This window comes from Aptenodytes forsteri, unplaced genomic scaffold (assembly GCF_000699145.1).
Source record: "Aptenodytes forsteri isolate BGI_AS27 unplaced genomic scaffold, ASM69914v1 Scaffold136, whole genome shotgun sequence".
Classification (NCBI taxonomy): domain Eukaryota; kingdom Metazoa; phylum Chordata; class Aves; order Sphenisciformes; family Spheniscidae; genus Aptenodytes; species Aptenodytes forsteri.
This window is the reverse complement of record NW_008796111.1, coordinates 2,311,479-2,326,804: the sequence shown is the minus strand read 5'-3', so window position 1 is coordinate 2,326,804 and position 15,326 is coordinate 2,311,479. Positions and strand designations below refer to the sequence as shown.

At 42.8% G+C, this 15,326-nt stretch overlaps 1 protein-coding gene across 1 annotated transcript in view; it reads right to left on the bottom strand.

The window, feature by feature from the left end:
* The window catches only part of NUP214 (nucleoporin 214), a 45,604-nt gene that overhangs the window by 24,442 nt on the left and 5,836 nt on the right, over window positions 1-15,326 (bottom strand). Inside the window, exons 9-23 of the mRNA XM_009287021.1 lie at window positions 14,783-14,906; window positions 12,720-12,881; window positions 11,193-11,649; window positions 9,618-9,787; window positions 8,841-8,932; window positions 8,124-8,213; window positions 7,597-7,746; window positions 7,195-7,353; window positions 4,861-4,964; window positions 4,145-4,327; window positions 3,576-3,661; window positions 3,396-3,479; window positions 2,814-3,059; window positions 1,911-2,072; window positions 839-947 (exon numbers count right to left, since the gene is read on the bottom strand). Coding sequence (XP_009285296.1) covers window positions 839-947; window positions 1,911-2,072; window positions 2,814-3,059; window positions 3,396-3,479; window positions 3,576-3,661; window positions 4,145-4,327; window positions 4,861-4,964; window positions 7,195-7,353; window positions 7,597-7,746; window positions 8,124-8,213; window positions 8,841-8,932; window positions 9,618-9,787; window positions 11,193-11,649; window positions 12,720-12,881; window positions 14,783-14,906 — 2,378 coding nt within the window. The remainder of the gene's footprint in view (window positions 1-838; window positions 948-1,910; window positions 2,073-2,813; window positions 3,060-3,395; window positions 3,480-3,575; window positions 3,662-4,144; window positions 4,328-4,860; window positions 4,965-7,194; window positions 7,354-7,596; window positions 7,747-8,123; window positions 8,214-8,840; window positions 8,933-9,617; window positions 9,788-11,192; window positions 11,650-12,719; window positions 12,882-14,782; window positions 14,907-15,326) is intronic.

Genomic DNA, 15,326 nt, shown 5'->3' with positions numbered 1-15,326 from the left:
ATTTCTGATAGAGGCCAGGATGCCATTGGCCTTCTTGGCCGCCTGGGCACACTGCCGGCTCATGTTCAGCTGGCTGTCGACCAACACCCCCACGTCCTTTTCCGCCAGGCAGCTTTCCAGCCACTCTTCCCCAAGCCTGTAGCGTTGCATGGGGTTGTTGTGGCCAAAGTGCAGGACCCGGCACTTGGCCTTGTCGAACCTCATACAGTTGGCCTCCGCCCATCAATCCAGCCTGTCCAGGTCCCTCTGCAGAGCCTTCCTACCCTCGAGCAGATCAACGCTCCGCCCAACTTGGTGTCATCTGCAAACTTACTGAGGGAGCACTCAATCCCCTCATCCAGATCATTGATAAAGAAGAGGCATAACTCCAGAGAAAGTTTTCTCTGTAATGGATGACAAAGTAGAAGGCACAACATCTGGACAGCTTAAAGCGACAGACCACACTCAGCAACAGCGGGGTGCATTTCCCTCACAGAAAGAGGCAGAACAGAGGTAGTGACTGCAGAGATACCAGATCCAAAGTACATATTAGCAGTAAAACCACTGGATCCCAAAAGGAGAGGATGCACTAAAATGCATTTCACAGACTAATGGAGAAGGAGGTTAATACTGGTCTCGTCATTTGTTCAGGACAAGCCATTAGCAAATCCTTGAATGACCTGGAAAGAAAATGTTTCTTCCTTTCATTCCACAAACCCAATACTCTTCTCTAAATGCATCCACTTTAGGTCTTACATCGCCAGGCTATGTGAAATACTACTACTGCTCCCCACCAGCAGATGTGCTCTATTGCAAGTGCTACCGAAGGCTACCAGAAAGAAGGGGAGCACCCACTCACCCTATTACTGCAGAGACAGCTGGAGTCAATGCACCAGTCTTGAGTTCTCGCACGTTCACCACCTGAGGAACATTTTTCAGAGTTGATTCAGTCAAGGAGGTGCTTACAGCTTTAAGGAGGAAAAAAAAAAAAAGAGGTAAAGATGATGTCCATATTAAGCATTTCATTCAATATGGTGCCTACGAGTAACTCCAGAAGAAATCCATCCAAGTTTCTAGAAGGTACGTGGTGTATCTGGCCCAAAATGTTTGGTATCTCAGCCTTCAATAAGGACACCAAAGAATTGGACAGCTTTCTATATAGCCAGTACATTTTTCATTGTTAGCTGACCAAACCCAATTATTCTTACGAACTTTCCCTCACCTACATTGTAACACCTCAGGTTAACAGAAATGACCTGTGTAGTTACACCCCAGCCTCTGCCAGAAATCATGTCACTAGTCCACTCTCTGCACTTATGCTTTCCTTGGGCAAGGAAAATAAACTAATCCAATTCCTCTACCAGCAACTGAATTTTGTTTCTCTTCTGCACTGATGCTGCAGCACTGGGGAAGCACCGAGAAATGTCTAAAACCAAACAAGAAAAGCTTAAATTGGGGAACCTTTCTCCTGTCAACTCAAAACCTTACAAGCAGATCCAAGGCTTAACTCAACAGTTCACCTTTAACTTTTCAATATTAAAATTGTTTCACAATTCAGATCTTTAATTGCAGAGCTAATAATGAAAAGTTATTAATATAGGCCAGTGACCTCCTTCCTCTGCTCTCCAACAGAGTTTCTTGCACACAGATCAATTGCCATGCCAGGATCTCCTAAGAGTCATCGACATTTCTGCCACTGCACAGATGAGAAGGGGTACAAAGAAACCTGAGGTGGGAGCTTCTCAGGCATTTTGTACTAGTAGCTTACAGGAAGAAGGAAGACAAAGAAACAGTGGACAGCTCAGAGGTGCAACAAATACAGATCTGTGTCACATTTTGTTTGATGATCTTCTCCTTCGAGAGCACTAAACTCCTGTGAAAGCCACATTCAGCTGCTCAGAGGTCACCTGGGCAATTAGCCATCCTTTTACCTGGGGACTGGTTAGCCATCTGCCTCCGCAGAGCTGCAGCAGCAGCTGCTTGTGGTGCTGGAACAGTGACAGTGGGAGCAGGGGCCCCATGTTTCACAGTCTTCGTTGCAAGCATTGTACTGTCTGCCCCTTGTGGTATGATTCTGTTTGAAGATGTAGGCACTGAAAAACAAACAAACAAAAATCTTACAGTTCACTATCTCTACAAATCAGGGAGACTTGAAAGCCTTTGCTGAACTACATTTCCTCTAAGTACACAGCTTCCTTCTGCAAGACTGACATGCAGGCCTTTTAAACAATCAACACAATCTGTCCCTGGCAGTTTCTGTATACCCCAATGAATTTAGCAAATAAGTCTCAATAGCTGTCATTTCAATGCATTAGATGGCTTTCAGTTTGCTGTTACAGACAATTCTGCTGACACCTTATTTTTCTCTCTGGCTACAGAGATTTAAAAAAACCTCTCTCGCACAAGAAAAACTGAGCGTATGCAAATACAGTTCTTATTGTGAGTTCTGGGCTCAGAACTCCTAACCCTGGCCACACCAACCAAATGCAGTAGTACTTCAGTTTCCTGGTCTTTGGGCATTATTTTAAGAAATAATGGCATACGCTTAAGGCAAATTACTAAAGGAAGACAATGCTACCGATGGTCAGTACTATCCGAAAGAAACAGGCTATCAGAAAATCACAGTCAATGAGTCAAGATATTTTAGTGCTTTTAGCTCAAGTTCATGAAGTTACAATGCCACTCCGCTAACTGCTTCTGGAAACTTGGCAATGTAACACTGCATGCTGCAATCTCATTTCTGCAGGACCTGAAGCACTGGCAATGGATACAGTGGTTAAAGATACTGACAAGAACACGCGCAGAATAGGAGAGACGTTGCAAAAATAACTCACGCAAAGTACCCAGGGAGAGGTGCTGTTTCCCAAAGGATGGAGACTGAGCCATCAAACCAGGCTGGATAGAGGGAGTACGGACCACAGGAGCGTGACGAGGGACTTGGACTGGAGCAGCCTCTTCTTCCTGGTCCACTGCCTGTGAATCGTCATTCTCCAGTGACTGGGAAACTGAGGATGTTGAACTGACTTCATCCAAATCTTCATAATATCTTGTGGACAAGAAGGCAGATCGGGACAAACTTGCTGCAATATCACAAACAAAACCACGTGTGTGTATTAAGTTGAGGGAACCATCCAGCCTAATAGCCAAGACAGAGACACCTTATTTTAGGATGCTCTTCTACTGGCTTGTTTTAATCCTGCATTGATAGGATTTGACTTCTTAACTGCCAGGAAAGGCAGCCTTTAACAAGACGGTAACTGGAGGAAATTCTTACTGACAGCAGATGGGGGAACAAGAAATGAGAAGTAGGGGTTGAGGAGTGAGAAGCCAAAAGCTAACTTCAGGACTGATTCCGACAGCAGGTAAGTCACCCTCCTGGAAAGCATTTCAGACTTCTACGGTAACTAAAGGTTTACCTGGGGCTGTAGACCTAATTGGTGGAGTTTTCCTCTTGGCTAGGAAATTCCTCAACTGTGCCTGTTTCACAGGAGATAATTTAGCTGGAAAACCAAAGACAGTTATTAGTCTATAATCAAACAGCAAGTCAAAAAAAGTAATTCACATTTATGGTGTGAATGCCAGGAAGAATAAATTACCAGGTACTTTAGGCAGAGGTTTGGCATGTGATTCCAAGGTAGTTTTCATCAAGGCATTGCGCAGGCTTTCAAGGTCGCTGTCAAAACTGGGACAAGGCAGAGCAGTGAAAAACCATGATCAGCAGAAAGAAACCAACCAAATCAGGAACAAAAGGGGGCCAAAGGAGCCACTAGAACCGTTGGCTTATCTGGAAGGACAATTGGCTCCTCTAGATACTGTGCTATTTAAACACATGCATCTTTCATTATTTTGGAAACTCTAAGAGCCATTCACTTCTTCCCCTGAATTCAGACAGACAACCAGCAGTACCTCAGCCTGGAGGCTCTATTATCCTGTTTATTTTAATAAAATCTAACTTTTAGGGGAAACTTCTGATAAGCATCGAACAGTGTGTCACAGAATATAACCAATGACCTTCTGTATTACCTGAGTGTAGTTCAGTATCATTTTTAGGACATTCTGTCCTCCCATACCACATCCACAGAACATCATTCTTTGGAGGATAAACCCTTGCACATTGCTGGGGGCAAGAGAGAAGGTGTGTCAACACCACTCGTGTTTCACATACCTTTGAGCACTGCTAAGAGAAGATGTATCACTGGGAACACTCCACTGAGATGTCTGATTATACAGTCGGAGCTGCTGCAGGCTGTTCACGAGGTGGTTTAGTCTCTTCCTCTGCTGATTGATTATTTCCCGGTTATTAGCCAGGGTGTTAAACAAAGTCTCTCGCTCAGGAACTATCAGACGCCTTAAGACATCAGATCAAGAGACAGGGATAAGGACCATTCTATGTATCTGGCCAGAAGCAGGCATGCATACACAAAGTAGTTTAGCAGTTCTTAAACTCCATGAGGTCAAACATGGTTTGGTTTGAACACCAAAGCAGTTCTGTTCATCTCAAATGCGTATTTCTTTTTTGGATATGCTGCAAGTTTATTCATTTAGCTCATTTACTTCAATATGTTTTATTTATTAGAAAGGTTTCATTAGCTACCACCAATAGATGCATTTGGTTTCTACAAAGCTTATTTTATAGTTTTTTCTATAAGCACTGTTTACACCGTACACAGAGATGCAGCAAGCTTGTAACACGTATGAAGCTAAATAGTCTGAACCTATAGCTCCCACTAGGTGTCTTAGTCAAGCTTTATTCCTAGACCCCCTTGAAAAAGATCATACTGTTAAATGGAAAAAGGCTTTTTGTCTGTTGACTAGAGACTAATGCCCGATTCACTGACGTGTTCCTTACAGTTGTTCTGCATTCCAATTTCAGTTACTTACTTCTGCTTTCTCTTCTGTTCCAGGTGCCGATCCCACTCCAAATCCAGAACGTCATTCACATCCTGAACAGCAAACTTCACGTACTGGTGCAAGCGTCGAATTTCCTACCATGCAAAATAAAGTCAGCTTTTAATTCACTTCAGAAATCTCAGTTTCAGTTGAAGAAGCTGAAGACCTTTGGGCTCATTCAGTCCAAGCCAAGCGGCACTTGCCCATATTTCTGCCTGGAAAGCTTTATCAGCACAACAGAACCCAACATAGTGAAAATCTATTTATCAATCCATGGGGTACTCACAGGGCTTGGCTTGGACATTTTATCTCAGCTCTCAATTAGAAATAACACTTTCCATAATGTTTGCAAAACATTGCCAGGTCTTTACAGAAAGGGTTTTACAAGCATCAGGCATTATACAAAACAAACCTTATTTCAAATCTCACTTCCAGAACATGAGTCATTTGCTCCCATTTTACAATGTTGAAACTTCTAACAATTATGGGTGATCAAAGCTTTGCAGGCCATTCACATGGCTCTAGGATACCAGCATTCACAGAATATGATTCATGAAAGCATTCACAAAATATGATTCATGAAAGCATTCACAAATGCTCACAACTCCCACATTAAGGCAAGGAATTAACTTGATTTTTATAGGTAGGAAAAAAAAAAAAAAAGCACGGAGAGAGTAAAGTGACTTATCCATGACCACATAGTTGCACAACTGGCACAACTAAGCCAGAGACCTCTGGCTACAAGCCCTGCTCCCTAAACAAAACCAGCGTTCAGTCTCATTATTATCATCCCTCCAGCCTGTCATGGCATGAACATGTCTTGAACTCTGATCTCGTAAAATGGAAGTGGAAACTGCAGTTGGTTTCAGTTCATCTCAACAGAATGCTCACTTAAATACAATGATGAAGCAGCAAAGTAACACAGCTTGGGAAAAATTCCACTGCAACTGTTTTCAAGATACAGCATGAAATTCTAATGTGATATACCCAAACTGAAACCAAATCCAGTCCTACTGTGGGCTTAGTGTTACACACTACCAAGCACAGGTTTCCTCCCTCCAGCAGCTATGAGCATTATATAGCAGCAACTCTCTGGACAGCAAATCGATATGGCTGGACATCAGAAAAGCCTCAGGATCTTTAAAACTTCATTGAAAAACTAATACATGAAGTTGACTAAGTGAGCTTTTCTCACCCAGAAGAACAGGGATGATGTAGACTGAACAAAATTTAAAAGTCAGACTAGAGCTGTCTTTCTCGTAAACTTTCAGAAAGTTGACCTGAAAGCTCTCTCCTTACATTTCAATCCACTTCCACTTCTCTCCCACTCTGTTATTCTTTCCTCATGATCCCCTCTCTGGATCAGTGAAACAAGCATTTCAAGATTACCATCTCTCTGAAGTCACAAGCATAAGCTTGAAATGCCACAGAGACATACTGGACGTCAAAGCAGGCATACAATTAAGACTGTGAATCAATCTACAGAATCCAGGTGAAGATTAGAGATCAGACCTAAAAGAAATTACTTCATGTCAGCTGATTTCTAGTAACTGTCTGTGTGCATGCTTTTGATACCTACTGTAACAAAGATGACATTCAGTTATGTCTTCAGCCTGCTAGTCAAACTTCGTGAGGGGAACTTATCAGTGTAAAAAAGGCCAAGTGTCATTTGTAGGGCACATTCACTCTATTTTGCTTTGGGTTAAATAGCCCTCTTGTCACCAGAGCTGTAACAAAAAAAAGAGTGCTTCACCCCTAGTTTCTTTCATGTCTTTGAAAGCCTCTTTATGTATTGCTGGTTATTTTCCTTTGTGCCCCAGCTTTTAGAATATCATTTAGCTTTATGCTTCGCCATCCATGAAACTAACCACACAATTCTGTAAGTCATAATAAATCATCAAATTGTTCCATAAGGCACTTGCTGAAGATAAAAATAATTCCAAGAACTCTTCTACAAAGTGTTGGAAAAAAAAATATATTCTTTTAACTGAAATCCCTGTGCAAACACTACAGGCTGAGAAGGAACAGGATGTCAAGAGTCACATTCTAAGCTTAGAATAGACTTGGATCTCAGGTGAACTACTTCCCCTCAGCAGGAGTTTTGAATCATCACTGCAAATGGCAATACCACAGAAGAGCTTTAGGAGAGGATTTTCAGCATGTCTTGCAAACTCATGGAAAACAAAGCTCATCACACTTTTACTAGGCTATGTTGAAACCGCAAATACCTAGAGTAGAACAAAACTGCTGGGCACTTGCACACGCAAGGCTCAGTTTTAGTTTATTTAAAACTCTAGATTAGAAGTTGGCTGACATGCTTCATACCTGAAGCTGTGCTTCACTCTTGGGATCCAAAGGTTTCTTGTAGAGCAAGTGTAAATACCCCGAGCTATGATTCCGTTCATTCTGTTCTCTAGCCTCTTCTACCCCTGCAAATCCCTCCAGCAAGGTTGTCTTCAGAATACTAATATCTCCGTGAAGCGACTGCAAACAGAAATAGAACAGATGGGACAGGGTTCAAAGTAACATTTTTTCATTGCCTTCTCTAGCACAGGGGCTTCTGCAAGTGTCTGCCTGAAAGCACAAATGCAAATGTCACCCCCACATTAAAGCAGCACAGTCAGACGTTCCATCTACATCAGTTCAGCTTTAGCAGGTTAAGTAGGAACATCAGGTGAGGGACAGTCATTGCTGAGGAGCTAAACAGTTTGAAGATACTCTTCTCACCTCTGTTGTCTCTTTAATTTCCAAGAGGAAGGTGTGAAGATCATCTGATTCAGTTCGCAACATCTTCATTTCCTCTGGAATACCAACTTGGAAACAGGCTTTGGAAGTCCGGGCCTTCAGTTCCTCCATCTCCTTTTGAAAATGTGCAATCTACGAAGTCAAGCGGAAGAAAGTGCAGCCACTGAAACATAGCAGGGTCTGGAACAAATGTCGCAGCTCTTGGATAATGTTTCTACTATACCATAAACACCTGTCACTTTGCAGCCAAAGCAGGAAATTCTTCTTGAACATTAACAGGAAAGAATACTAAATTTTTCCAGCACAGCGACCGAAATTAAAGATGACTCAACAGGACTCACAAACAGCAATTACAAACCAGGCTGATTATCTTGGGAAAAATTTCCATTCTGATTCCTAAACTACTGACAGACACCATCAGAGCATAGGTGAACTGAAAATAAGTGTCTGTGTACCTATACAGTGGTGTCTCAGCTTCTAAAATGAAGAAAACTGCTTGAAAACCTCACCTCCTCTCTGATTCCTGCTATGACAGGGTCTGAATCCTTCCACTGGTGGGCCTGTTTCTCTAAAGCTGTGCTGGGGAGTGCTGATTTGCCCTAAAAAAAAAAAAACAAAAAAACCAAACACAACACAAAACCGAAAACAATATTAGGGATATATCCTTAGCAACAGGGAGCTTAGAATATCATAAAAGGCCTGCTGTTAGAAACTCCATTCAGACACCAGTCACCAGGGAGACAATTGTCATAAGCATAAATACTAGTTCCACAGTAAACTAAGACTGGTATGTGCGTGTTTGAAGTAGGACTGCAGACTACCTGGAGATAGGAGGCTAAAGCTTTATGAAAGCAAAGGAAGTCTTTGTGTGCTGCTCTGTATTACTGCTTTGATTTTAATATCCAACAAACTTGGTGTCTCTCTTAATACACAGTCAAGGCATCTCTTGACTGCTTATTAGCTAGGAAAGCTGTGAAACCACATTTCCATAACAAAAGGAAGAATTAGTTTCCACAACTCTGATTACGACAACATACATCAAAACACAGCTCTCGAAAGACATGCATAGAACATAGTTTTAGTCCCACAGATTTGCTACGATTTTAATGTCAAAAGCTAGCTAATTCTTTGACCTAAGAATAGTCATTCAGTCCAATGAATTCTAAGCAATTCATGGGCCATGTAAAACATTCACCCTCTAAAGAATCCACTCAAGTTCCCATTACCTGAGTGGAGCTTGGCTTTGCTGCAGACGGGGTGATTTTGGCTGTCTTCTGTAGTAAAGAAGCTGAAGGCATATTCTGAGCAGGACGTGCCACTGGAATTTAAGCAGCGGAACAGTAATTTATGAACTTACACAAAGCTTGAGAAAAGTGGTTGTGATCAGACACAACCAAAGTCACTGCTGTCAAAACCAAAAGCAATAGTGGTATGGGCCCCAGTGCAAGAACACACCTTCCTTAGGTGCTGTTTTACTCCCATCCAACTTCTCTGCTAACGGTAATAACTGTCACTCTCCAATATCTGCCTGTATCACTCCTGAAGGACCTCAAGACCCCCCCAGTCACACAATCATTTGAGAGATGGAATATTATTCTGCTAACAAATGAGTGCTATCTAATTTAAACTCACATGTGACCATTTCAAATTCTAGTCACTCCAGATGCAAGATAAAACACTGATGTGTGCGACTGCCCAGAAACATTCATAATCAGAGCTCTACTACAGAGCACCAAAAATGCCAGAACTTCTGGATGAACTTACGAAGCTGAATATATTCATTTCATGTATGGCTCTCCGGGGAACCAAGTACACAAATGGAAAACCTTCTCAGTTTCAGTACTAAGTCCATCATATCATTATGGTGTGCAAATCAGGAGGTCTGCTGCATCAGTAAAAGCAGCAGGAAAACCAAGAAAGAAAGAAGCCAGATGAAGCTCACTATGTCCTAAAACTTAGAACACTGTTTATATTATTCCCAACAATATGCATCAGACTCCTACCCGCGGCAGGCACAGGGGTCGAAGCCTTCAGTGGTGTGGTAGGAGAGGCTGCGAGGGGCGTGGACAGAGGACCTCCAGAAGCAGTTTTTGAAGTGGTCGAGAATGAAAACATTGTGGAAGTGCATTGACCACTGCTGCTAGTGGGAGAAGAGGTGTCTACAGCAGTGAACCTGCAACAGAAAGCAGAACATCTTTCAGCTCTGAACTGGTCCTGGCTGTTTCCCTCCCTCCAAAATGAAGGATTAAGTTCTAATGAATTAGCACCCTCTGGGATCAGCAACAACTCAAGCTCCAGATACAAAATTACAAGTGTAGCTTCTTGAGATAGTGGGAAGGAGCCGTTCAGGATCACTTCTGAATATGTGGAACCACAAAGACTGGTACCATAGACCCACCCAGTAAGCAAAAGCCAAATGCCAGCAAAAAGTACCACCCTGCTTCAAAATGCACTTCATCGTTTTGCACCAAGGCACCAACTATAGCAAATCTGAGCTGCCCTTCAGTGTCATCCTTGCAGCAAGGCTCAAACAGAAATTCTGCAAGAAAATATGAATTTCCATTCATCTGCAAACTCAGCTCCTCAAGGCAGCCAATTTAAATATTCAGCCAATTCACAAGCGTATCATTTGCTTTATACACAAAATACAAAATTTAAAAAGCCTTTAAGAGCTACCATCAGATCCTGGTGTAGTAAAGATTTTTCTAATTTAAAAATAATCATTTGAACCATCAGAAATTTCTTATGATGCATTTACATGAAAATTGCTCTCCATAGAAAGCAGCTCCAATTAACATAGCTCTGTGTTTTAAACCATTCTTTCTAAAAAAGAGAGCGAGTCTCAGGAGTTGGAGGGAAGAGTGGGTATATGAAATCTGAGAACATTCATCACTCAAATCCATTTTGCATAGTTTCTAATCAATATTAGTTTTCTTTCAGTTGGCATGAACAAGCTTTGAAGATTTCAGATCCTGTATTCAGTGACCAAGCATCCATTTAAGAACAAAACCAAAAGGTCTGGCACCTTCTCCACTGAAGACAGGAGTGGAAAAGAAATCCATCAGCTATGGATACACCTTCCTCTCGGCTCTGTGAGTTACTCTTTAGGTTGGGGGTAAGAAACCTTCAAACAGTCAAAGAAACTTGTGCTATCACCACCACACTAAACCAGTCCCAGACATAAAGGATTTCAAATCCCAGTGTTCCCCAAGAGTCTTTAACCATAATTTGCATCAAACCAAGGCATGGAATTACCATTTGATGCCTATGAAGCAAAGACATGAAAAAACTAGGTCTCTGGCAATTTGGCAAATTATCAGTCTAATTTTTGGCATCGTGCCTTGACTAATATTTTGCCCACGAACATAACCTCTAGCATGGGAAGCACTGAGGGTTTTCACAGCCAAGATGGCTATGTCTTGGATAAAGAGAGGCTTCCTCAGCGCTTTCTTGGGAGCATGGGGAACAACTGTCAGGGCAAAAAGCCAGAAACCATCTTCAGAACTACCATACGTTGTCTGTGCCTGGAGCAATTTAACAAGTATCCAGCCACTGCATTAACTACGGTATCTATTTACTTCTCATTGAGGTTCACTTTGACTGAAGAAGCTGAAGGGGCAAAAGATGACTTCTGTGCAACATGTGTTGTGGAGAGTGGTGGCCCAGGTGAGCTGTCTGCAGCTGGTTTAAAGTTCATGGATCCGAATGAAAAGGAGCTGGCAGTAGCTGTAGTGGTGCCTACAGAAGGAGCAGGAGACACGGATGCCTTAGGAGAAGCGGAGGAGAAAGAGAACGTTGCTGCTCCAGTCGGACTGGGAGCCAGGGCTTTCTTGGAGGCATCAGTAGCAAAGGGGTAAGGCGGAGGATCACTGCCCGTAGCGCCAGGCATCTTCACAGTTGAAGGTATAAAGGAAAAAGCAGCTGCTCCACCCCCTGCAGGAGGCTGACTTGAGGCAGGCGCAGCAGGAGCAACACCTGGTACTGTGTCAGGCTTTAAAGAAGTTGGAGGAGTGGTTGGAGTTGTGGCAGTACTTCCTGCAGAAAGACAAATGGAGAAGGAAGAGACTCATTTGGCTGCATTGATTAATGGCAGAAAGTATTGCAAGGCCAAATGCTATTTGGTGAGGACAGTTCAGCACTATCTCGCTCACTGGACAGACGGCTCAGTGAGGAAGAGAGATGACAGAGCCGGGCTTCCAGTCCCCAAACCCAGTAAATGATACAGAAACTGCACAAAGTCCAAGCCACGATCAATACTACAGTCTGTCTAGATTAATGTTGTCTGGAATTTTCTGTGAAAAGGCTTCACCTTTCTCCATTGATTTTGATGAGGTTCCTGCCATCTCAAATAAAACAGGCTGTCAGCGCACAAGTCAGCCAGTGCTGCAGAGAGGCAGGCTGCCAAACAAAAGCATTCTGTTTGGGGAAGGAGAAGCAAATTTGGGCTTAGGGAAGGAAACGGTGGGCTTGCAATTATTACTGCACGCATGCAGACAGGCAAAACAGCCTACCTGCTTACCCCAGCATGGGAAACTGCCTACTTCACACTGCATATGGCAACACAGGTAAAACTACTACTCTTCACCTGCTAGCACAAATTTTCACAGTGCTGCAGAAAGCTATTGTTTAAATAAGCTTTTAATATCTTGGTCTCCCGTGGCAAAACACATGGAGGAAAACCATCAACTCTCTGCAGCATGCAGACCGTGCTCTGGGTCCGCACAGTGCTTTATCCTTGTCCCCAAGCAGAGCCTGCAGTCACTGCTGCAGTTCCAGTCATACACCCCAAAGCTGGGCAAAGGGCCTCCTAGAATTTCTTTGGCCCTGTTCCCCAAAGGTTGGTTGCACAGTAGAGTCTAAGTGCACAGTCTGCAAAGTGCTTGAGATCCCGTATAATGAACGGGACTAGATAATTTCACACTGATGCACAAAAGACAGAGAACAGTCCCGGGAGCACAAAACACTCAAGAACTGCTCCCCATTATCATTATAAAGAAAAAAAGTTATTTTCTGTGACCACATACATGTCTGAATACCAAACTTACAGACAAAGATGACGAAGATCCACAAACGCAAGTGTTTCCCTAACCCACCGGAGCACTTACCTGCTGATTTTGGAGCTCTCTCCCCTACTAACAGCAACGGCTCTGGAGTCACAATAAGCGATCTGACTCCCGGGTTTTGATTGATCATGTAAAATGGGCAGAGCACACCATCTGTAGAGAGCAGGATCAGAACTGGAGCTGGAGCAAGGGTCTTCTCATCACCTGCCAGAGACCACATATGTAAGTCCTGCAGCCAAAGTTTCCTGTTCTGTTCCTACTGGCATCGGTACCTTCATGTGAATTGCTTAGAACAATGCTTCTTACATTTCTCCTTTCTTGCTTTCACTTGCATCTTTGTTCCTTTGCTTCTCTGTGAATGCCCAATTCTCTTTTTTTCCTTCTTTATTCCTTCCTGTTCCTGACTTCATGTTTCATAAATTCATAGATGAAGGGTTATTTTGACAATCAAATGTCATCTCCTGAATGACAAAGCCCAACTTTCAACCATGAATTCCTGTGCCAAGCTTTCTCATATTCTGAAGTAGTCCTTTTTTTCACCTATACGCTGCTCCCTCCTTCAATCCTCTATGCCTTTCAGCCATCCTCACATTCCATTGGGTCCTGTCACACCATTAACATTCATATACATAAAGTACAAAAGAGAAATGCTGGATAGGAAGCTTTTTAACTTTAAAGAAAGCCAGCATCAGACAAACATCCTGATGATCTGAACCTCTGATATAAAATACTTGCATTTTGCACAGTTACAGCTTTAAGCCTAGAGTCTGCTTCAGTTCAAATATTCTCAGCAGTTAAAGGCCCCAAACCACTCCCTATATTTCTAAAAAAATTTCTATAATGGTTTAACTGTGCTTAATTAAACAAAAAACCCCAACAAATCTAGGATGCAGGAAAAATCTGCTATAATCACAGTGCCTTGTTTGTCGGGCAGTGCAGTGTGTGGCCATGTTTCTCCACCTATTGGTTCTTCAGGAAAAGCATGCTCGGGAAGGGCAGTTTCCACATGGGAACAAGGTCCAGGACAAATGAGGTTTCTTTGCAATCCAAACTTGCTGTGAACTGCAAAGCCAACTAATGTGCAGCCAAAACCGAGCTGATTGCACTCCGTGAGAACACGGAGAACATGTTAGCAAAAAGCTTCTCCAAAAACCTTTCTAAAAACTCTAAGGCAGCACAACCTGGGCTTAAAAAAAAAGCTGTCCTGACAGATTCCTTAATCCAATAACTGTATAGATTAACAGAGACCATGCTTCAAATTCAATTTTGCATTCAAGTACAAAGTTTGACTGCAGTTCCCTACTGTAGGTTTTCATTCAGGTAAAGTTCTCAGTTAATTGGCACCTTCCTGTGCTCTTCAGGAACTCTTGACTGCAGTACCTTCCACTCTGCCTGAAGGCATCTCTATTTCAATCTGCCTCTGGGTTTCAAGGGAGAGTTTTCAGAATTCACTAAGGTACAACACAATAGCTCAGATGAAGCTTCAGCCTCTGACAAGGTGCTTTAAAGAGCCTTCAGGCAGCACAGAAGGTACAGCAATAATGCAACTGGCTAGATGTAGAGCACAGCATGGTTCGGTCAGTACAGGCCCTGTATTTTAATGCAGAATTAAAACCTACGCATTCACCTCAATGATCTTTGCTTTTTCTGGCTTTGAAACTAACCCACTTCTCCTTTAGATCAGTGCAAATGTACTTCATACAAAACAGTTCTGCAAAACGACGTAAGCTTACAAGAATAAAACTTCACAGGCAGTCTGAAATCCCCAGTGTTAGAATACAACTCCTTTAAATTCACTATTATCCCGGCTCTGTGAAACATAGACGTAACTCAGGTGCTTTGTTTGCCATGTCTGTTAGTGTAGTATCCCAGGCTGCTGAAAGCTTTGAGGAAGAACTGTATTTATCACTTTGCCATTTGAATCCTTACACAGAAGTAAGCCCACGTGTGCTGTGGGCTTGGTATAGAAAGGCAGGATGTATTCTCTGTGTCGATCTCCCTTTCAGAACGATCTCCTAGAACCCTGAGAACCAGGCTGCCCCTCAAAAATATCTCGTATATTGTTGTTATTGGACTATTCCACAAGAAAGACTAACAAGACTTACTGATTGGGATAGGCATGTTACTGGTGTAGTCTACAGCAACACCAACAGGCAGAGTGTCATCGCTCTTATCTGTCACAGGAAGTTCTGCTCTGCTGGAGTCCTCCAAAACCCATGATTCCCAGTTCTGCAAAAAGTAAGATTATTATTCTGTCTACTGCTTTCCTGTGATCAGCCTTCTTCAGAAACTCTAGCCTACTACAGTTGAAAGATAAGACTACAAAAAAGCTAGAGAACACCTACTTAAATTTGTCAGATTAACAAATGCCAGAAGTATCAGGGCCCTTCACAGATTTGTGTATGACTTCTCGCACATCATTGCATGTCAGAGTGTCCTGGTTTCAGCTGGGATAGAGTTAATTTTCCTCCTAGTAGCTGGTACAGTGCCATGTTTTGGATTTAGTATGAGAATAATGTTGATAACACACCGATGTTTTAGTTGTTGCTAAGCAGTGCTTACACTAGGCAAGGACTTTTCACCTTCTCATGCCCTGCCAGCGAGAAGCTGGGAGGGGGCACAGCCAGGACAGCTGACCCAAACCGGCCA